This window comes from Hippichthys cyanospilos, chromosome 9, assembly GCF_059441005.1.
Source record: "Hippichthys cyanospilos isolate Australia breed blue-spotted pipefish chromosome 9, RoL_Hcya_1.0, whole genome shotgun sequence".
NCBI classification, from domain to species: domain Eukaryota; kingdom Metazoa; phylum Chordata; class Actinopteri; order Syngnathiformes; family Syngnathidae; genus Hippichthys; species Hippichthys cyanospilos.
Window position 1 is genome coordinate 12,078,215 of NC_142377.1, and position 22,384 is coordinate 12,100,598.

Here is a 22,384-nt window from a genome sequence, read left to right on the forward strand (position 1 = left end):
TTCAGTTTTAGACTAAGCTGTAACCTGTATAAACATTGTAAAAAATAATGAACAGTTGTAAGTTGATTCAAATTGCTTTTTTCTTTTGTAATGTTAAAAAGGATACAGGGGGGGGGGGGTCCTTTTCCTCGGGGGGGCATTGCAAAATATAATTGAGAAGCACTGCCATGATCACACGCTAACAATTGTCATTCTCCTCCTGTCCTTCAGGGTGTACCAGGAATTCCCGGAGCTGCCGGTGCTCGAGTAAGTTGTCCTTATTTGCCTCGACTCAGTGGTCGCTTCAGTCTTCATTTGATGTAAACTTTTTCTTGTTCCAGGGTGAGAGAGGTCCTCCTGGTTTCAAAGGTGATACCGTAAGTTCAGCCTTTTTTTCTTTGGCAGAAAGTAAGATGTAGGTGAGTTCGCTTCCTGTGTTGACACTTAGATGTTTCTCTTTCCAGGGTGACCCAGGAGAGGATGGAGCCCCTGGCAAACCTGGAACAACATTGGTAGACCATCTGCATTCGTATTTCAGTCAGTACACAATGTGTTATTTTTTTGTAAATACTTCTGTGTTTCAATGTCCAGGATGTACAGAGGGCACTGGCCAACCTTGGAATTCAGGTATGTGAACAAAACAAACGTCTATAAATACATGGGATTAAATGTTTGAACTGCAAAGACATACAAATATGTTTTTGGGATAGAATAAACAAGATTAGATTTTGTTTAGATATTGGAATTATTTTCACCTAAATTTAAGACCTTTAAAAAAACATTTTTCCATTTGCTGTCGACTGGAAAGGACATCACTTGTGCTGATAGCGTAACAACTAATCTGGGCTCACCTGCTTTCTGGGTGTGGTCATGTGACACGCAAACTGAGCTGTGATTGGTTGTTATTTTAAACCTGAGTAAATGTCATTTTTAGTCGACAGCAAGTGGCAAAACTTGTTTTTAACTGTATTAATTGTATATGAAAATAAGTTATGGTCATCATCAAATTAATAAGACAAAATTGGAACTTTTTACTGCTGAAAGTGATGAAAGGCATTTCATATCCTTTTAGGGAAATACTGTATTCATGGAATACAAACCCAGTAAGGTTAGCAGATTGGATGACTTAGTGGAGCCCAAATTTTCAAAGCAAACATGGTGGATCAGCATTTAGCTATTGTGCTGCACTTTACTAGAACAGAACTAAAGTTAGCATTTCTATAGTCAATTTTCGTAGGCTGTGCTTTTTTCAGGTAATATTAGTAAACTCCTGTTTTTCTGTCTTCAAGTTTTGTTTTTGAAAGTTGTACTTTAAAAATGTGAAATAAATTGAGTTATGTTGTGTATGGATGCCAAGTAGGATTCCAACTCAGAATCTTTGACTGACGCGGTAACGCCATGCATCATCATCCTGCCCATTTACAAAACAATAAAGACAGCTCTTCTTGTAGCAACTATAAAATATTATACTTTAATTGATCCGTGGGTGAAAATAAATTCGATTTGTAACGTGACATCTGTTCAGCATTGCTTTGTCTTGTCTAGCCAATATGTGTGTAAAATTCTCTTCAATCCCATTAAATCGGGGTGGCTGAGTTTTAATGGTCAATAAGAAAATGAAAAATGGGATGCACGGTGATTAGACTAAGCTTATTGCCTTGAAGCAAAATGGATCATTGATGAGCATCATAACTCATAGAGCATCCCTTTGATTAGACATAACCTCAGCTGCTCTTCTCAACACATGAAATCAGTTTCTCTGAGTAAAATGTGCTCTTAAAGCACTCCGCCACCTTGGATTGTTTCTGAACTCGCAGAGCACAAAGGAGTCTGATTACTCGCAATCTTCAAGATGCTGAAATGGAATGGAATGGACTAGTTGAAATCATTTCTCAACTCAGCACCTTAAGCAAACGCTCTCATGACCTTTTGTTCGGCTGTCGATACAGGTGTCTGACCTGAAGGCGGTTGTGGACAGGAAAGACAATGCTGTGACTTCTCCACTGGTGAAAGCAGACAGGGGTGAAAAAGGAGACAGGGGTGAGGCCGGTCTGAGAGGAGCATCTGGTGCCGATGTAAGTACAACTTAGATAATGATAAAGAACCAAGTGAGACTTGCAGCCAATCGGTATTTTTCACCATCTGGCACTAGGGGGCACGTGGATTCCCGGGGGACAGAGGGGTAAAGGGGGAACAAGGAGAGAGAGGTCCCATAGGCGCACCTGGGCCCCCGGGCAGAGCCATAGGAGAACCGGGACCCGCTGGACCCCCGGGGCCGGCCGGAGAGCCGGGAAAGCCGGGAATTCCGGGCGTTCCGGGGCGAGCTGGAGAAACAGGGGAGGTTGGGAGACCTGGGGAGAAGGTAAGGAAGAACAGGGTTGGGTTTTTTTTTGTTTTTTTTGTATTGGACGTAGAATGATTCTGCTAATATTATGCACATTTGTGTTGCAGGGTGACAGAGGAGAGAAGGGGGATAGAGGCGACATTGTAAGTGGAGCAAATTGATGGATTTCTCTTCCATGCTCATCAAATTTCAGTGACAGTTTAGAAAAAGCTTCATTTACATATATTTTTGGCAAAAGACATGACTTGACACTCATTCAGCTGCTTCTTATGTATCGACTTAGAGCAGGCCTTCTCAAATAGTGGGACTGAGGCACAGTTTGAAGCCAGGACGGGTGCAGATAACCCTAAGGAATTTGTTTTTTGTACTAGAATAAAATTTGATTGCACATCCACCTCAGTAGGTGGCAATGGTGCTCTCTTTTTAGAGGTTTGCATGGTCGAGAGATAATTATCTAATTTAGATAATTTAGATAAATTATCTAAATTATCTATTAATAAATTTGGATAAATTATCTAAATTAGATAATTATCTAATTTAGACATTTTCTCAGATAAAAAGTTAACATTTTGTCTATAATTATATGAAAAGTAAATTGTTTAAATTATGAAATGATTAAAGTAAAAAACATAAATTATTTAAGTACGATATCTTTAAAATAAAAACATTTCCACTAATATTAACTGGAATTAAAAGGTAGCTTAGTGGAATTGTAACTGAATTTATATGTCCACTTTTGGCAGCAACGGTAATAATTTGAATGTACCTAATTTAATAACAATTACTTTTTAAATAAAATTACCGGTAATATCTCACTCCCATTTTTGTCTTGAACGGACAAGTCAAGCCATCTTTTCCTTTTCATAATGGGTCAAAGTTTGCTGAAAAACTATTTACGCAGTCTCGTTGTTGACATCAAAGAGACAAATAAGGCGGTGCTTGACGAAAGTGCATTTGAGAGTGAATACGTGCTAAAACGGATGCATACTACCCATATCGATTTAGAGGTATATATAAAAATTTTAAGAATTGTGCGGGGATGTGAAATATTTTCTTCCTCTTAAAGGGGTTGTAACAAAAAATAATTGAGGAGCATCAAATTCGAGAGGCTGAAGACAGAGCCAAAGATGGCTGATGTTGTCACATTCATGATGTTTTTTTCTCAAGTCGTTTTCATTTTTTGTATGAATGTGATAAGTAATTTGTAATGTCTTTGCAAACTCGTTCTTTAATATCGCACTGACTATTAAGATATGTTCTCTTCATCAGGGTAAAGTGGGGCTTACGGGCCTGCCTGGTCCACCTGGTCAAAAGGTGAATTCATTGTTAAAGCACTTTAGCCCTGGACAGTAAACATGGAGAAACAAGTAGAGCGTCACTTTCTTTTACAACAGGGTGCCTCTGCTGACTCAGTGCTGATTGGCACACCTGGCACCAGAGGCCCTCCTGGACCCGCAGGACCTAAGGGAGACCCTGGCGCTCCTGGGCCAGCGGGGGCTAAGGGCGACCGGGTGAGATTTACGCGCATTAGAATAAATGCCTTGTCAGGCTGTGTCACATTTCATCACGGCATGCCCGGAAATGCCTCGTCATCGGGTCTCGCAGGGGCTCGAAGGACCTCGCGGTGATAAAGGAGGCAGAGGCGAGTTTGGAGAGAAGGGAAATAATGGCTCACCGGTGAGGTGCCATTTTTCATTTAAGTTTTGAGTAGTGTTTAAACCGAGCAATTTTTTTTTTTTAAGAGTAGCCTAATATGTGTGTTTTCATTTTTAGGGAACAGCGGGAGAACCTGGCAAACCCGGTCTGGATGGGAAACCGGTAAGTGATGGAGTACTACTGGTTGAAATACATTTTTGTTTATAGTTTTGTTAAGTACACTATCTTTGTTTTCTTTCCTTCTATGTCGGCACAGGGTCTAACAGGGCTTGCTGGTCCTCGAGGAATGCAGGTGAGTAAACCTGGTAAAAGCGCTAAAATTGATAAGATTGTAACATTTTTTTCTAATGCTAAGTCACTTGTTTGCTTTGTTTGACAGTAACAAAACAGTCATGAAATTAAGATGTTCCATTCTATATTTTCACTTGTTGTGTTGCATAGGCAATGGTAAAAATTCAAATTCTCTTGTAAGCGTTTCTAAATCATCGATGGAAATCAGGCGCCAAATAACATCTTGCCTAGGGCGCCACATTGGTTCAGGCTGGAACAGCTAAAAGAAATGAAGAAACACAGTCTTAAATTAAAATCAACTTCATTTAAAAACAAAATTCAAAATGGAAAGAAAACTGATCATAATAAAAAGTCCCAAAGTATTGTAATCCCTTTACATAGGATGTGATTCATTTTTCACTCATTCACTGATATTTCAGTAAAAATGGATTGTTATCCATAGCTGTCAGTTAACTCATCCAGCGCAGTAATAATAGATCTTTGACGTCTATTGCGGTTAATGGCAGTGAGCGAGTTAACCCAATAGGCATTCTAACGATCCCTGCCTATGAGCAGTAAATTAAAGGGTAACGACAGTATGCCGGTATTCAAAATAATTGCTTCTATAGAGTTTTAGGCAATCAGGACTTGCTTTCACTTTTCATCAGCAGCTCAAGCTGAGCTCTTTTTTGTTTAATTCCTCACCCTCGATAGCACTTTTACCACTTGCAAGATTGGGTGCAAATGAGTTGCAAGATTTTCCATCTATGAAATGTGACTTTCTACCCTCCCTGGGCAATCTAGACATAGTTATTATTGAGCCGTGCACATCATGTTCCTCCCAGACAGATTCCACCACTTTAATCTTTCCATTTGTATTGGAAGTAGCTCCCAAAGTGACAGCTCCTTCTTGAAATATTAATGACGACCACTGGTCCCCAAGGCGTTGCTGTCCAACTCACCTATTTTGAAGTTTGAGTTACTTTGTGTGTGTGTGGTTTTTTTTTTTTTTCAAATATGCAAAATGCTTCCAATTTTTTTTTTTCACAAGACAACATGGAGGTCTGCTCACATTCAGACTCACTTAACTTCTGTCTGGGATTTGGTGGGTCTTTGTTTGTTTGGGGCTGTTGCTTCAATTTGGGTGCAGTCCAAATGTGTGTGGTGTTGTTGTCGCTTGGCTCTGCTAATTATGAATGCTGAGCTTTTCCCCCCATTACAGCAGAGCAAAGCTTATCTATGAGTGTTTGTTTTGTTGACATTGCGCATTCTCTATGCTGACCTGTATAACTTGCAAGTAAGATATGTGTATAACTTCTACTTATGATTGTGTTATTTTCTATCTATGAAAGTGTGTTACATGGTTTACCAAATCATCTTCACTACTAAAGAGGTTCTTTTAACATTGTAGATCTGTTCTGATTCAATTAGAAAAATTACTGAGTCAGTTATTGTTCAGTATTTTATGATGGACAAGCAGTAATGTGTTTTCTTGACTTGTATTCCACTCATAGGGAAACCCAGGAGAGCCTGGCATCAGGGGGTTAACAGTAAGAATGACACACACACACACACGCACACACACTTAAGGAAAATCTATTCAACAAACAGGAAGAATCCAGTTTCCTCCATTCAATCTTGGCAAACCAACTTTTAATGTGTTTACAATTTATGTTTCTCTCAGGGCTCCATAGGCCCAAATGGCCTTCCTGGCCCACCAGGTGTGAAGGTGAGATCACATATTTTTCTGTTTTTCAAATACTCTGCCGTACAGCGAAGCATATTTGTGCTCTGAAACGATATGTCTTTTATTTCCCACTGAGTGAAGTCATAAAATGATGTGAAATGCGTTCCACAGGGTAGTCAAGGAGAACCAGGCGTCGGTGTTCAGGTAAGGCACCCGTTTTCTTTCTTATCGAGGGATTTTATTTCAATATTCCGGGAGCGTCCACGTAACAGTCGCGAGTTCTAGTGAATTTATCAGCTTCCTTGCAGGGTCCACCTGGTGCCCAAGGCAGCACAGGACTGCCAGGAAACCCGGGTCCTCCAGGAGCTGTAGTAAGTGTTTCCTGTCACTCCAAGCAAAATGCTCTCATGTTTTTCATGAAATTCTCTCAAAGTCTCATGGTGTGGTGTGTTTTGTCATACTGCTGTATTTATTTCTTCCTGCAGGGTCCGCAGGGGCCTCCAGGCTTGTCAGGGCAGGTGGTAAGTATGCAGCGTTGAGCACGCTGATACTGAATTGTGGTATTTAGTGAAGAAATAATGTTCGTTTTGTAATTAAGACATAAACGCCACTAATAGGGTTCCTGTGTTTTTGATTTTATTTCCCAGCTATTTTCACAGCATGAATTATTTTGCTTGTACATATCTCAAAGACATTTACAATAAGAAGTACTTATTTACAATGACTGTTCAATTTTTTTCATTAGTACATGGATAGACACCATTTTCTTGCGAAAAAATGCTAAATGTTTAGCATACTTATATCATTGTATTTGTTTTTATGACATTTCTAAATGGCTTAGCCAAGTCTGTCAAAACAAAAAATATTTTGTTGCCGGTAGAGTGACACATGGAAATGTTTTAACTATAATAAAAAGAAGTGTGTCGTTTAGTACGACACAGAGAGTCTTTTTGCAATATCATCAGTGCTGCAGTACCAAACTATGACAGCTGTGCAAATGATGCGGAGAGTAATCAAGCAAAATAAATATGTGGCATCTCACAGGGTGAAGCAGGAAAGCCCGGGGTGCCTGGAAGAGATGGAGTGCCTGGGAAAGATGGATTACCTGGATTGCCAGGAAAACAGGTTTGTTGGTTTGCGTGTGTGTCACACTGTGTACCATGTGTACCTGTGTCGTTTATGTCGTTTTCCTCTCCTAACTATTTCTAATCCGCAGGGCATTGTTGGTCCTCCGGGTCAGGCAGGTTTCAAGGGGGAGCAGGGAGACAGCGGCCCCCCAGGGAAGGTGAGAATATGTGGCAATATTTGTTGTGTGCTGCCAGGTTATATCGGGCAAGATCCAAGCGGCGTGATGATTTACCGCCTGAAGTCATAAAATAGCACCTCTGCGTTGCTATTATTAGGATCCTGCAGAGATAGTTTTCATTTGATGCACAGCGTTTCATGGTCTTCCTTCAGGGGGCCATTGGCCCTGCTGCTGTTTGTCCAATTGATGATGAGGATGATGATGATGAGTCAACCCTCGGTGTTCTGTAAAAATCCCTGACTTGGCCCCGAGCCCAGCAGTTTGCTCCACTGGGCTGAGCGCAGAGTACCCGCCTTGTCGTTAAAGAGATACTAAACTTACTGAGCCATTTTTGGCAGTAAAATGTTGTTTTGTTTTTTTTTTTGTCCATAATTCAATAGTTAAATTATTTTTAATGTTCCGTCATTACATTTTAAAACACATTGTGCAAGAGTTGCATGGTGTATTCAGATATGGTTGAGCATTTCAAATTCAGACAGAAAAAATACTATTACGCATTAATAACATAATAATTATTAATATTGCCGCCTTATTATTGTTTATAAAAATGTTGCTACAGGTCCCTGAGATTAACCGCACAAAATTAAAGTGTTTCTCCTCTGTTTTGCAAAACTGTTACACAAAAAAAAAAAAATTGAGGCTTGTTTTCAATTTTCTGATAATAGTAAACGTGTGAGTTTTCTCATTATCTGTATTCAAAGCACAGGGTCGCTCTAAGTATTCTTTTTCTGCATGTTGATGCGCATTACAGTTTGTCTTGAGACAGGTGGAATTAGACTATGTACACTACAGTATTTGTTTTCATTGCCTTATTTAAAAAAAGAAAACTAACACGATTTGCTGAAAGGATAGAACGGTTATTGTTAATGATATAATTATTCAATCGTTTTTTTTTTCTTGATTTTTGCATAGTACAACCAATAGTAAATGTCCTTTGACTTCTACAGCGTTGCGCTTTTCTACCTTAGGTACTCAAAGCGCTTTATACCACTCATGTATCTGTTGATGGTGCAGCATCGGGAGCATATGGGGCTTCAGTGACTTGCTCAAGGACACTTCAACTTGGTCACGCTGGTCAGGGGATTGAACCTACAAGGCCTCATTTATAGTCCACATTAGTTTTTGTAGCACCTTTGGCGAGTTTATGACTTCAAACTGCTTTGTGAGCCAAAGTCACATGTTGCTAAAATGAAATTACAGCCGAGGACTGTGACCACAATCCCATTAGTGCCCCGTTTATGTGTTACACCTATAAAGTGTAGTAGGCTGTGCATTTCTACCGCTCAGGACCGAGTTTGTGGTGGTCCGGACAAGTCCGGCTCCCTGCTCCACATACCAAAATATCTGCTTGCAATTTGCCACGGTTGCATAGGTAAAAGTAAACTAATTATTCCGTAGCTTCAGATCTGCAACAATTCCCACTAGTGTGCTCTATTGTGCATTCAGCTCTGCGCTTTTGTTTGTATTTCTTGTACTTGCTGAGTCAAAAAAAAAAAAAAGAAAAGACAAACAGATGACCCATGAATGTACAGTTCAGTTTCAGTCTTGCATCCCTTCATGGACAGTTTGCCCTGCCACAAATGGGAATTTCAAGACGGCCTATGGAAAGCTGGCCAGTATCACTAAAGGTGTCCAGCATTGTGTTGCCAAATCTTAACATGGATGATGTTCAAACAACACATCTGGTGGCTCAGAATTCTTTTGGCCCGACAATGTGTAAATCTCTTTCCCACCTGGCTTGCTGTTGTCATATGCAGGACTTCTGTATTCAATTAACCTGCAAAGCACATTGCACACAACCTTCACTCAGCCACGATTCTTCACACTGTTACACTTTTGAAATTGAAAGATGACTCTTGAGACCGGTCCCCTTTTGACATTTTGCATAAAAATGACTGCAGACGTCTTTTGGGGGATTGGCCTAGCCCTTTTCTAATTCTGTCACTGAACCTCTAAATTAAACTCCAGCAGAGACAAAACGACACTCAAGGTCACAAATATTGATATGGAGCATATCGCTCAAGTCAGCAGAAATGTACTTAAGCATTTCACATTTTTGTCTTTTATTTGACTCAAAATTAATCAACGTGAAATCAGCACCTGCCTGTGTCATTTTTTTTTTTTTCCGAAAATGCTGCCGGTTGTAAAATGACTCATACCCAAGTACTACATAGTCATCATTTTCTCAAATGCTGGAGCGATTGATTTGCCTCTGCCTGAGCCACAAGCCATCAAACATCAGAGCCTGCAGCATTGCCCCACACGAGCCAACTTGAGTGTACCCTCTGGCAGACTTTGTGATGTATGCGGTGGCACATAATTGATGTTGATTCACTACTGCATGGTTTTCTGAGGCCTTAGATATGAAATTGCTCAGTTGGTTGGTTGGTCAAAAGTTTGCGTATGTCATTTGATTTCATTTTAAGTGAAACAATTGCATAGGTGCTTCTCCACAATATGAGCTGTTGATAGCTCCTGTTAACCTAAATGTGTCTGCAGAGCTCCTGTACCACAGTCAAAGTCACCAAAATCACATGACCAGCAGCATGGTCTGAGGAGATGTAAATTTAGACCGACATTCTGCCACCAAATTGTCACTATGATTCAGCGCGTGAGGAAATTCCCCAGGCTGTGCCAGAATGCACAATTAATTCAATTGTAACCACATTAATTACCAGTAATTGAATGGGTGTCATAGTTAACACATTTATGATTAATTTGTTAATATCATATTTATTCTTTTTGTTATTATTTAAACAAACTGATTTCCTTGCATTGCTCACCTAATCATTGCATGCAAAAATAGGATTTGCTTTGTTCTGCAAAATGATTTTACTAACACATTTTATGAGAAACATTTCAAGATACCAGGGTAATGGTATCTTAATAAATAATGACACTAATGTCATTGTTTACAACTGCTACAAATGCTCAGATTACGTCAAGGTAAACAGTTAAAAGAATCGACTAATGTCAGCCATTTGGCAGAATATTTTACAAACATAAAAGATTGGCCGATTATTTTGATTGGGCCCTGATATTATCATATTGTTATAACGCAAAAAGTATTGAATAAACAAGGATAATTCTCCAGCAAGAGTGTTCCACAAAACAAATATTTTGATTAAAAATGATTTTGTGCGAAAGCAAAGCAAATTGCTGGGCGGTTCACTGTGCATGGAAAATGAAGTAGACACATGTAATTTGCTTTTGTGGTCCACATAAAACCATGCTCTTTGCTGCATTGGCTCCAGCAGGCCTTGAGTTGTATTGTACTCTATCTGTGATACTAGACAGTTGCCATCCACAACATTAGCTCCACAAGCTCGTCATTTTACTGAGAGGTGTAAAATTACAGTTAACCAATCTATACTCAAACATTAGAGACACATTTAATTACAACCACAAAAATAAACCGTGTTAAATGATTCTGACAGTCTTAATAAAGCCTTCCTATTAAATGTAATTAGGTGCAGGAAGCTCCTATTAAGTGGCCGGCGAGTGAATGTGTGAGATTAGTCATATGGAATTTTATATTCCGATTTTACATCCAATCAGCCTTTTCCATTGTTTGTGCTGCTGACATGACCCGTGATGAGTGTGTTGAGTGGCCTCCTCGCAGATGGGTGCTTCAGGCTCAGCACCTTGGACAGAGCCACCGCGACGCTGTCAAGCAGTTCAACAGTGTGATGAATTACCTGCGACAACCATATGACTAGCGTGTGCCTCCGTTTGGTTCCTCCAAACATACAGCAGATAAGATCTGGAGAAAATACAGCTGGCATTATAATTGTCTTGCCCTTGGGTTTTGCAGGCATGTTTTCCTTTTTTGTTTGTTTGTTTTTTTTATGTGAAAAGGCTTTACTATGGGGAACATACAGCTGGCACCGTTGTTGTCTTGCCCTTGGGTTTTGCATTCATGCTTTTTTCCCTATTATATGTGAAAAGGCTTTACTATTCTACCAAGCAAACTTGAAATTGCAAACATCATACAATAACAACGGCGGGTTAATTCTTGCAAGTGAACCATCGGAGCCTTCCGACAATGAAGAAGTAAAACTGCATAATTACATTAACGCACACACACTTGAATGGCTGCCATGATTGCCATCTCTGGAGTGGAATACGAAGAAAGTAATTTTCAAATAATCTACCACAGCTACTTTGAAAAAGCTTTTATTCTTTAAAAAAAGCACCAAGCTGTGCTTCTCAGGTAGTTATTACCATATCATTTCATTTTTGTTCTCCCTACTAGGCTACAGCTGGACCCCCTGGTGTCAAAGGAGAGAAGGTGAGCAAATTTTGCTAGTTGTCGTAACATTGTTTTGGCCTAACTGTAAATTTTCAATTGATATGGTAAAGACTAAACAAACAAGTTAAATTCTTGCCTATGTGTAACTTTTCCTTGCAATCCAGGGTCTTCCAGGACACACACTGCCAGGAATACCAGGAGAGCGAGGTCAACCTGGTGAAAAGGTGAATATGAGCACCTTAAGGATACTAGGGACGGATGCCCTTTTTCAAACAGGTCTTTTTTGTCATTTAGGGAGGCCGCGGAGACAAAGGTGTTGCTGGCACCAGAGGCGAACGGGTGAGTGGGATCACATCCAGCGAATATGATAATTGACTTTGTTCACCAGCATAACAGCAGGACCTGTTATCATCATTAGGGCGAGGTTGGTGAAGCAGGACAGCCGGGAGAAGATGTGAGTATCCATTACCCTTCACGTTACCCGCACATTTTTTCTTCCAAGCCGATTTATGAGCAGCTTTGGCAAATAGTGAATATTTCTCCCCTGATAAAGAGGTTGCAAGCTGTTTAATGCAGGTGACAGTTGAAGACAGTTGAAGTTGCTTGTAAAAGTCAATATGAAACAAATAAAATGTATTTAAACACTTTGCTAGCTTAATGTTAACACACAATGGCACCAAAACGGAGAAGCCATGCTAATTGCTTAGCTAAACTAATGCTATCGTGAAAGACTAATTTATCTTTTCTTGGGTGACTGAGTACACTAAACAGCGGTCTCGCTGAAAATTACCCTTTTTTTTCCTGTTTTCATTTTCTTACCCCTTAAAAACTCAGACATGCTAAAGTAAACCTCTGCCATGCCCCAGTTGCCTTTCTGTGACCAAATTGTCAGTGCATCCAGGAAAGAGAAAGCCATGTGCGTCGGAACTTCCAGACAGGTGCCACAAATACTTGTGCTGGCACCAAAATTAAGTTGCTCCCATTTTTTTGGCCAAACGTACAGATGCAAGTCTGGCAAAATAGGGCCCTTGATGTTGCTACTCAAGTCCATATATTCTACTTTGCTTATCACACAGGGGATGCCAGGTTCTCCTGGGCCAAAAGGAGATAAGGTGCGTTATTTATTTTCCCCCTCAAATTTCCATATCATCTGAGTGCAAGTAGTGACATTTTTTTTTTCTGCAGGGAGAAAGAGGCATAGGAATGTTAGGTCCTGCAGGTATCACCGGGCCTCAAGGTTTAAAGGTGAGTAAACACAAGTAACATTTTGGGGGGCACTGTTTTTAAGAGGCAACCCGCAACACTGTCAATGTTTGTCAAATGAAAGGGAGATCCAGGTCTTCCCGGGTCTGCTGGCCCTCCAGGGTTGCCTGGGAAGTCTGGGGATATTGGGCCTCCAGGTCTGAGAGGAGAACATGGGGAACCAGGACCACCTGGGCCACCGGGAGAGAGGGTTAGTAGAGAGGTTTTTTTTTTGTTTGTTTCGTCTTTGTCACTTGCAAATTTTCATTTGAAGGGCCTTCAAGGATTTCTGGGCCGAGTGGGAAACACTGGACCGCCCGGTCCTGTCGGACCGCCAGGGCAAGCTGTGAGCTTAATGCCATTTCCTGTTAACGTCATTTACCTTTAAAACTGTAAAGTTCACCTTTGAAAATGTGTTCTCTAGGGTTCTCCTGGTGTAGACGGGGTCAAAGGAGACAAGGTAACAATCATTCAACACGTCGTTGTAACTGTATTTAAAGCCAGGAAGGTTTATAAGAAGTGTGCATGTCATTTATTGGCACAGGGTGAAACTGGACTTGGTGTGACAGGTCCAAGAGGAGAGAGGGGAGAACCAGGAACCAGAGTAATTATTTAACTACCACACACTAATACACACTGATGTGGTTGTGTATCCTCATTTTTCTTTGGTCATCTTTAAGGGGGAAGAGGGACGCCCGGGTTTGGATGGAGAGAGGGGGCTAACGGTAAGTACCGTCGATCAGTTTTTTCTATTATGGCCAATACTGGAAATAAGACATACAGTGCCTGTAACTTGAACGGTTGCTGTGATACACGAATGCTGTACGGTAGAATTTGTAAGGTCAAATACATTCTATTGCCGGACAAAGGTCCAGTTTCAATGGAAATCCACATTTATGTTGATGATAAAGCACCATTAGCTATTTTATATTGCATCCCAACCTGCAGGGTTGCAATTTTCCTCTTGTGAAAAGAGATATGGACTGTAAATTTTTATCAATCTATGCTCACTGATAAGTCATAATGTGCAACATTATAAATCTAGACAGAGCAGCGCCTCCAGGGCTTGCTTTTACTTTGCAAGTAGAATGTCACGAATGTCACGACACTTGACTTCTGAGTTGTTATTCTTAGTGTTGTTGTTATAATTTTTTTTTTAGCGTCCTGTATTTATTTGGTTTTATCCAGTCTCTTTTGTTTCCATACTGCAAACAACCAAGAGCAAAATTCAGTTGCCTTTCCTTTGTTTGTGTGTGTGTGTCCATGCGTACTTATGTGTATGTGTGTCTGCGAATGGAGATGGATAAGATTTGGTTGTCGTTTCATGAATATCAAGAATTATTTACATTATTACGGTGTTGAAATTAGTGCATGACTCAACGAACAGTATTGCTGCATGAGTCTAGCTTCAAGTAATAATATGTCATATGAATAATAATGATATAATAAATATTGCCGAGCTAATGTCGCAAAAAATATTCAGGTTAGGTTTCCTAAAAATATAAAGTTAATCTTGATGACTTGGATGACATAGACTGGCGTCATTAAAAAAAATGAATAATTGCTATCGTCAAGTTTGAAAGTAAGTAGTACTAAATGTACTAGAAATTAAGTATATATTTTCTTTATACATTTATATCCAATTGTATGAACAAACACCTCATTATCAGTGATTCTTAAAATGCAGTATTTGTACCGCTAGTGGTAACTGGCTCCTTGGTGGTATACAAAATAATCGTTGCGTTAACTGTTTTCTTTTACTTTTTTAAAACATTTGCATTTGATCATAATCTTAATACAATCATTCTAGATATAAGACAATGAAACGTTCATATTCAATACAATTTTTGGCATGTCTTTCCTTGATTAGATTTGAATAGTTACTGGCAGTTTTGATTTGCATCATTCAGTATTATATACTTTAAAAGTTTGGTTCAAAATAATTCAATTATGGGTCAAAAAAGCACAGACCACAATTTGGTTCTTTTTAGCTTAACTGTTTTTAAAGTCTTAACAGCAAGTATCTGACTCCTCACACAATATGCTTCCATTTCAAATAAATAAATTACACTTTTATCTTGCATTTTTCGTCAAACTGCGATTTGATAAAAAATTGTTTTTACCAAACACACTTGCAATTAAAAGGCTATTGAAAATGTTGCTATGAAAAGCTATATTTCATCATCATTTCAAATCAATAAGCTTTTATTGCAGCAGAGGAGACGCAATGATGCCTTTCATTGTGAAGCTCATAATTGTGTGTGTTTGTGTGTGCCCATCCACCAGGGTACACCAGGGGTGCGCGGTGCTCGGGGAGAGAAGGTGAATACTAATGGCAGTGGCTTCTTTTCCCATTTGTTCATGTCATCATGCCAGCATCATCCCATAAGCATTCTGCTCATGTGAATTCAATTCCATTGACGTGCCTGGATGAAATGTTTTGCTCTTTTTGTTGTTGTTGTTTGTTTTCAGGGCGATATTGGCCTGCAAGGGGACAAAGGAGAGAAGGTGCGTGCATGTTAATATCTAATAAGCGCCACTGCGGTGTTTTGCCCGTCGCTCTCCTGCAGTGATTCATATGCATAAAGCAAAAAAAAAAAGTGAATGTGAAGATGTAAGACCGACTGTGACAGACTGCTTGAGGATATTTTAAAAAAAAAGTGCATAAGAAGTTGAAGACAATGCAAATGTAGTGCAGGGTGAAACATTGTATATTTTTAATAATATCTTGGTTGTACATGTGATGTGCAATATTGTCCATCACAGGGGGACACCAAGCTGATTGGGGGACCTCCTGGAGAAAAGGGCAACCGAGGAGAACAAGTCAGTCAATCACGCAATGTCACTTCACTTACCAAAATGGGTTCAAATGTTCAGTCCAAGCCTTTGTAAAATAGTGCCTTCTATTATAGGGTGAGAGGGGGCCCAAGGGTGTGCAAGGAGAAAAAGGATCAAAGGGTCAAGATGGGCCATCAGGGGAGCAGGTGAGCTGTTCTCATCTACCTGGGATAAATCCACTCGAAACTTTTTTCCCTCCATTATTCCTCAATTGCAGTATTAATCAGATTACTATACCTTGTTTAGATGATTGAAGTTATAGAACATGTAAAGAAAATTCTGGGGCTGACGTCCCCTTGAAATAGAATATATGTGACGTGTTTTGACAAAACCAGGCGTATGTCTGGGATGTTAGTATTGAGTTATTGACAAAAATAAAAAATTTGGGTGGACGTGTCAATTTTAGGAGTGATACAAAAACACCATCTTGACTTCTTCAAAGCAGCCAATAAGTAATCAAAGTGTATGCAAATAAGAGATTAGTATACAATGTACAGAGGTAAAACAATAACATGTACATGTGCTCTCTCTCCCTCGCTCTTTCTTTCTATATAATATACACACACACACACACACACACACACACACACACACACACACACGTACACACAAAATTTGCAGTTGTAGAGAAGACACAAATACAACCCAAAAAATGAATTTGATTGGTTGAAATGGACCTGTGTTGTAAACAGTGCTTACTTCTGTTCTGTTCTAAAACCAAAGCCATTTTGCACCACGTTTATTCTCCAACTCCTTCTTTCCCTCTTTTTTTTTTTTTTGCAGCTACTTATTGACATGCATATTACTTTTGTTCCAAGTTATTCTCCTTAACTCTCCCTCATGCATTGTTCATCAGGGTCTGAGGGGAGAGCCCGGGGAAAGAGGATCCACTGGATTCCCAGGTGCTCGCGGTCCTGGTGGACAGAAGGCAAGCGAAGGCACCGCGCATGGATGATCATTATAATTAAACTGCACTGGAATTAATAGCATCGGCAGATCATCGTCTCCCCGCTCTGATTACCGTAATTGTGACTTTTCTCTGCAGGGAGAAGCGGGACCGGCAGGCATGCCTGGTGAAGCGGTCGGTTTCCTTACGTCCAAATATAGTTCCAAGTCTACCTGGTTTATGTTTGGCTTGACTCTGCAAAATGAGCAGAACAATGGATGAATGTGTGCGCTATGTTTCTCCTTCCAGGGTTTGCCCGGAAAAGATGGGCTGCTCGGGCGCAAGGGCGACAAAGGAGAAATTGGCATCGTAGGGATGAGAGGAATTAAGGTACTTTGACTTAGTTTGTTGTTTCAAGCTTGAAAATGTCTTTCAGGGGTGGATGATGCTCCCAGCAACTGCACGACAGCATGAAATTGATCAGACTGAGGATAATGAATATACATTTTCCTAATAACAAACTTCCACAGAACGTGCTTGGGTCAACAATGTGGGAAGGAAGAACTAATTAAATTTTGTTTGGAATGAGTGCAGATACAGGAAATTTTCATATTTTCTTTTTTGAATAGTTCAAAATGTGTCAGTATCTCAGCTGTAAACGAATGCATTTTTTCCTCCTTGGCTACTATGCACGTAGATGTTAGCGAGGGACCACAAGTGAGAAGTTCCAGGGTTCTAGTATACATGTTCTCTATTATGGAAATTAAATTAGACACTTTGATTATCTGAATTGGCTGTGACCACTCCCACAAAAACACAGCCCTCCCTCTCTTCGCAGATCCACTTGCCAGTGCTTATCTTTTTTTCCCTGTTTTTAGTAACTTTTTTTTTAGGGGGGACCAACAGTCATATAAGTCATCTGATCAATAACCATACCAAAACCTTTGCTACTTGTTGGAATTATTTTATAAAAATATGCAGTCAAAAAAAAAAAAAGTCATATAGAGTGAAATGCATTTTATCGTGTGTACATTACAGCCCAATTTGAAATAATACCTTTAAGCCATTGTCAAGGGATTCGCTGTAAAATGTCTCTATCTCTCAGTCCGCTGCTGCTCTTTTGCCCTTGTTTTGCCACTTTTTTCCATAAGTGCCCCCTCAATAACCATTATCATGTACAATTGTCATGTCCATTTGCTTCGTGGGACTCGCTGCAGAGGCTGCTGAGTGTGTGCGTGTAAAAGTGCATCAGTATGGGTGGCCGTTGAAAGGACTGATGGCCTGTGGATGGACACCCGGGTGCATTTTTATCCCCTTTGTTACTTAAAAGCCTCTCCATGTGTCTCTCACTATGATGAACTTGTGTGCGTTTCCAGGGCGACCGAGGACCCAAGGGGCTTTGTGGAGGCGATGGACCCAAAGGAGAGAAGGTGAAGGATGAGTAGAAGGAGTAAAAACAGAGCAACATTTCCATATTTTTCTTATGTGTGTGTGTGTGCGTGTGTGTGTATGTATGTATATATATATATATATATATATATATATATATATATATATATATATATATATATATATATGTGTGTATATGTATATTCATGTGTGCATGCACGTGTGGGTGTGTGGTCAATAAATGGTTCGAAGAAATACTTGTTTACTTTGGCTTAAGTATATGTGATAAGTTACAAGAACAAAGTTTCCACAAAAAGACAATTTTAACTCTGGCAAAAGGCAAAATGAAAATGCTGTATCATTAAAAATAATGGGATGAAAGTGAACTGAAATACGGAACCACATTTTTAAGAATCATGTTTGATGATGTTTTTACCTGGAAGTGTCGTTTAAATTATACAAAAGGAAAAATAACCAAAAAAATCGCAGTGGGTATAAGAATAGTAGCAATAACATGAAATGGCATTTCAGTGGTTCATTGCACAACCATCTACACATTCTAATGGCATTTAGCAAGTTTTCCGTACACAACAAGCCAGTGCTGGGCCGACTATCAAAAAGGTAGCTTTGTATTCTAGACGTACAAACAAATACAGTATACCATAAGTTTTATTGATAAAAATAAAAAAAATCGGTAGTCAAAGGGTTAAAGTGAAAGGTAATTATTTCAAATAAAAACGAGCCGAAAATGGGGGAATAATTCTTTTCTGGCCCTTTTCATTAGAATGTGCGTGCGTTTATGTAAACGTCCACTTTTCTTTAATGTGCTGATCGAAACGTAACCAAACAAAATGTCTGTGTGCCTAATCAGGGGGATAACGGTTTCCATGGGCGACCAGGCCTGTCAGGAAGAAAAGGCGATCAGGTTTGGCAGCTCCCAAAGCTGGCATCACGTTTTTTTATCGTCACTAAAGGTGGGACCCCAAAATATGTTTTTGTTTTCAGGGAGACGTGGGCCCCTCTGGACCTCCGGGCATCCCGGGAAAAGAGGGAATAGTTGGTCCCAAGGTGGATTCAGTCATCTGCAAAAAGTACAGAAGTGTTTGAACAAACGTGCAAAAACACCACCATGTCTTTTTAGGGGGACCGCGGCTTCGACGGGATCGAGGGCCCCAAGGGAACTCAGGGCGACAAAGGGGAAAGGGTGAGGCAAAGCGTCCACGGCTTCAAATTTTTTGTTCGTCTAACGACAAGCAATGAATGCCTGTGGCTGTGAAACGCGCAGGGGCCGCCTGGTGTCCCTGGCCCCCCCGGACCCAGAGGAGCGGACGGGGCACCTGGACTGACAGGCCCCCAGGGAGCAGCTGGTGCTAAAGGCCCTGAAGGGCTCCAAGGACAGAAGGTGATGAGTCACAACTGTATTATGTAGATGATCCAGATATACAATGAGCAATGGAAGTATGAGCAGACATCACTGGGGAGAAAATCTAGCTGCATGTTTTGCAGTTTGATATTCTCAAAACAAAGTCGTAATAAAATAGCGTCTTGTGTTTTGTTGCGGCACGCACTAACGCACGCTCACCTCCTTGAGTGAGTTATGTGTATTGTCGCCCATGCCGTGACTGACAGTTTGATAAGCTCTGACTTTGACCCGCTTGTCTCCTTCATCATCAAGCTCATAAATAAAAAAGCTCTTGACAGGAGCGCAATATCTTTTTTATGATTGGACTTACTTGCGCAGTGAGATGCAAGGTTTTCTTTTTTTAGTTCATCCTGAAAGCAAAGTTGAAGTCCATGTAAAAAAAAAAAAGTGCTTAATTAGGGGTGTCAAAGTAACAAATTAATTCCAATCAATTAATCATAGTATAATCAAAGCATGATGTTTTTTAATCACTTGACTTGTTGGGTGTTAGAAAACTAAGGTCAATCACACCCTGAAGTGGACACTGATTGACAGTCATTGTGTGTGGCATAATCTGAGAGGCTCCTGTTCTGGCTGGTAGGGCAGAAGGAAGATCTGGAGGATGAAAGTTGAGGTTGATTCACAGTAACTTAAATCATGCCAACGGAACCTTTTGATGAATGTTGAGTGATATGTATTTGTTTAAAAAAAAAAAAAAATGTCGCTTACTATAGAATCAAGTTTAGCCTAATGCATAAATGCAAAGCATCCAGCTGTGGCTGCAGCCACAGCTAACACTAGCAACAAGGATGCTAATGTAGCAAAGATCTTTGCCAAACTAAATTAAAAAAAAAAACATTTGAGAAGGTTTGCCTTGGACAGGATGGGCAATGTTTTACTTTAATGGTAATTTCTAATTATTAGGTTTAACAGAAGAGTAATACCTCCTGATGAATGAAACTAAAGTTTACAGCTAGCACTCTGGAACTAGTTTCAAATACAGCAGAAAATAGAGGGTTATAACGGCATCTGTTAAAGTCTGTTAAAAAAATAAATGTCCGAATCGACTTTTTAATTGTTGTATGTCATTCTTTTCATCTGCCACAATAATATAATTAATCTAGAATAAAAAAAGAAACTGGTTGAGGGTTCTGAGAAATTTTTAGGTGATCTTGAAAAGAGATTTAATAGATCAATTAAATATGGATGTTAATTCATCTCAGTCGTTTTTAATCGGTTGAAAAGGCCTACTTTTGATATTTATTATGACTTTGTAGCTCTTGAGTAATTATTTCATGTGCAGATGAATAAGAGGATGTTTGAACCCATGATGTTAATTTAATGTATTTATGGATAGCGCAGCTTCTAACTAATGAGTCATCTGCATGGAGGCTTGACTTGAAGAGCTATATGCTACATTGTGTCAACACTTTTTTTTGTTTTGTTTCTCAGGGAGAGAGGGGGCCCGCTGGTCCCGCCATGGTGGGTCCACGTGGTGTTCCTGGGATTCCAGGGGAACGTGGAGAGTCGGTTTGTGTTTTCATCTTTTAATACAACTTTCTAATCGAAAATATAAGCCTGAATAAACTGGTAACAGCCAATCATGGCTCGCCTGTCATGTGACGTTTGCAAGCTGAGCCATGATTGGTTTGTTCCATGATCCGTGAGCAACTATGGTGCAAGTGGCAAAATGACCGCAAACTCACACGGGGAGGCTAGAGCGAGGTGGATTTGAACTCGGGTCCCTTAACTGTGAGGCAGACGTGCTAACCACTGCCCCACCGAACTGCCCGGAATAAGATCATACTTTTCGATTTAATCCATTCTCGGAATTCCTTTCGTGCTGAAAGTCTCCGCCCACTTGACTTTCAGCTTCATTTTTGACCAATAGGCGAGCAAGCTCAAGGTAGTTGCTCATTGAAAACAACACATTTCTTTCTAAATGCCCGTATCATCACTTCTTATGTACCTTTGGAGTATAAAGAAATGCATGGATGCATCCCTTTTCAGGCCCAAGTTGGATACTATTTCTCTACAATATTCAAATGTATCATGATCAAATTTCAATCTTTTAATGCCTCTTGGTTTTTCTCTTTATTTTAGCGTCAAGAGTAAATGTAGCTAACACAAGCATTCGCACATGATGTCATACACAATCTGAAAAATAGTGTCCAGATGCTCGCAGAAGTTCTTGTTGTGAATAACTGAGGTGCTAATCTGCTAAGTAGAAGATGTTTGAGTCATAAGTGGTCAAATAATTATACGCTATTGCGTGAGGTGTTTCGGGGCAAAAAAAAGTACTTCATCATACAGCTTTAATAATCAGAATGCGGACTGAATTCCCCTTCAAGGACTGTTTCTGCACATATGGATAATTATGCTCCTTTTTTTTCTTCCATATTTAGGTGCCGTGTTAATATTTAAAAAGCATTTTACACGGTTTACAGTAATGGCTGTACGTTTTAGGGCTAAAACATCTCCTAATGAGCACTTAGGCCTGTGATGTTATTGGATTTTAATGTCGCTCATCATGATGGTCTCCGAGAACTGAGAACACCTGACTAAAAATGACTGAATCGACCAGTCTCGGAGGATGATGTTCATGCAGTTGTTTAATTTTGTAGCAAAAAAATAAAACAAAACAAAGAACACATCACCGATATGACACAAAACTAACAGCATTTCAAATTTTTACTTTCTGGCCTTAAGTAAAGACATAATGGAAAGATGATGTGGTGGTCATATTTTTTTTTTTTTTTTTTTTTAAGGTCAAGCAGAATAAAAACTTATGGAAACTCAGTTCTGAAAAAAAAAATGCAATCCTTGACAAACGAACACTTAACACATCTCTATGTAGTAAGTTGTTGCACCACCTCCGGCTTTTAAAACAGCTGGCAGTCTCAGAGGCATGGACTTGATGAGTGACAAACAGTACTCTTCATCAATCAGGCTCCAACTTTCTCTGATTGCTTTTGCCAAATCAGCTTTGTAGGATGGAACCTTGTCAGGGAACATTTTCTTCAACTTCCACCACGGATTTGCAATTGGATTGCGATCTGGACTATTTGCAGCCCGTGACCTATGTGTTTTTCTGTCTAGGAATGTTATGGAAATATGCATTTTCATCCTGAAA

At 39.8% G+C, this 22,384-nt stretch overlaps 1 protein-coding gene across 1 annotated transcript in view; it reads left to right on the forward strand.

The window, feature by feature from the left end:
* col7a1 (collagen, type VII, alpha 1) overlaps window positions 1–22,384 on the forward strand; it is a 55,784-nt gene that overhangs the window by 31,522 nt on the left and 1,878 nt on the right. Inside the window, exons 47-89 of the mRNA XM_088422785.1 lie at window positions 211–246; window positions 321–356; window positions 444–471; window positions 571–606; window positions 1,929–2,054; window positions 2,132–2,341; window positions 2,431–2,466; window positions 3,593–3,637; window positions 3,718–3,834; window positions 3,929–4,000; window positions 4,097–4,141; window positions 4,236–4,271; window positions 5,764–5,799; window positions 5,934–5,978; window positions 6,108–6,140; window positions 6,245–6,307; window positions 6,422–6,457; window positions 6,981–7,061; window positions 7,153–7,221; window positions 11,498–11,533; window positions 11,659–11,718; window positions 11,789–11,833; window positions 11,913–11,948; window positions 12,571–12,606; window positions 12,680–12,739; window positions 12,822–12,947; window positions 13,011–13,082; window positions 13,161–13,196; window positions 13,281–13,340; window positions 13,417–13,461; window positions 15,023–15,058; window positions 15,209–15,244; window positions 15,503–15,559; window positions 15,649–15,720; window positions 16,431–16,502; window positions 16,620–16,655; window positions 16,770–16,850; window positions 17,837–17,890; window positions 18,721–18,774; window positions 18,855–18,917; window positions 18,991–19,053; window positions 19,135–19,251; window positions 20,704–20,781. Of these exons, the coding sequence (XP_088278911.1) occupies window positions 211–246; window positions 321–356; window positions 444–471; window positions 571–606; window positions 1,929–2,054; window positions 2,132–2,341; window positions 2,431–2,466; window positions 3,593–3,637; window positions 3,718–3,834; window positions 3,929–4,000; window positions 4,097–4,141; window positions 4,236–4,271; window positions 5,764–5,799; window positions 5,934–5,978; window positions 6,108–6,140; window positions 6,245–6,307; window positions 6,422–6,457; window positions 6,981–7,061; window positions 7,153–7,221; window positions 11,498–11,533; window positions 11,659–11,718; window positions 11,789–11,833; window positions 11,913–11,948; window positions 12,571–12,606; window positions 12,680–12,739; window positions 12,822–12,947; window positions 13,011–13,082; window positions 13,161–13,196; window positions 13,281–13,340; window positions 13,417–13,461; window positions 15,023–15,058; window positions 15,209–15,244; window positions 15,503–15,559; window positions 15,649–15,720; window positions 16,431–16,502; window positions 16,620–16,655; window positions 16,770–16,850; window positions 17,837–17,890; window positions 18,721–18,774; window positions 18,855–18,917; window positions 18,991–19,053; window positions 19,135–19,251; window positions 20,704–20,781 (2,617 nt within the window). The remainder of the gene's footprint in view (window positions 1–210; window positions 247–320; window positions 357–443; window positions 472–570; window positions 607–1,928; window positions 2,055–2,131; window positions 2,342–2,430; window positions 2,467–3,592; window positions 3,638–3,717; window positions 3,835–3,928; window positions 4,001–4,096; window positions 4,142–4,235; window positions 4,272–5,763; window positions 5,800–5,933; window positions 5,979–6,107; window positions 6,141–6,244; window positions 6,308–6,421; window positions 6,458–6,980; window positions 7,062–7,152; window positions 7,222–11,497; window positions 11,534–11,658; window positions 11,719–11,788; window positions 11,834–11,912; window positions 11,949–12,570; window positions 12,607–12,679; window positions 12,740–12,821; window positions 12,948–13,010; window positions 13,083–13,160; window positions 13,197–13,280; window positions 13,341–13,416; window positions 13,462–15,022; window positions 15,059–15,208; window positions 15,245–15,502; window positions 15,560–15,648; window positions 15,721–16,430; window positions 16,503–16,619; window positions 16,656–16,769; window positions 16,851–17,836; window positions 17,891–18,720; window positions 18,775–18,854; window positions 18,918–18,990; window positions 19,054–19,134; window positions 19,252–20,703; window positions 20,782–22,384) is intronic.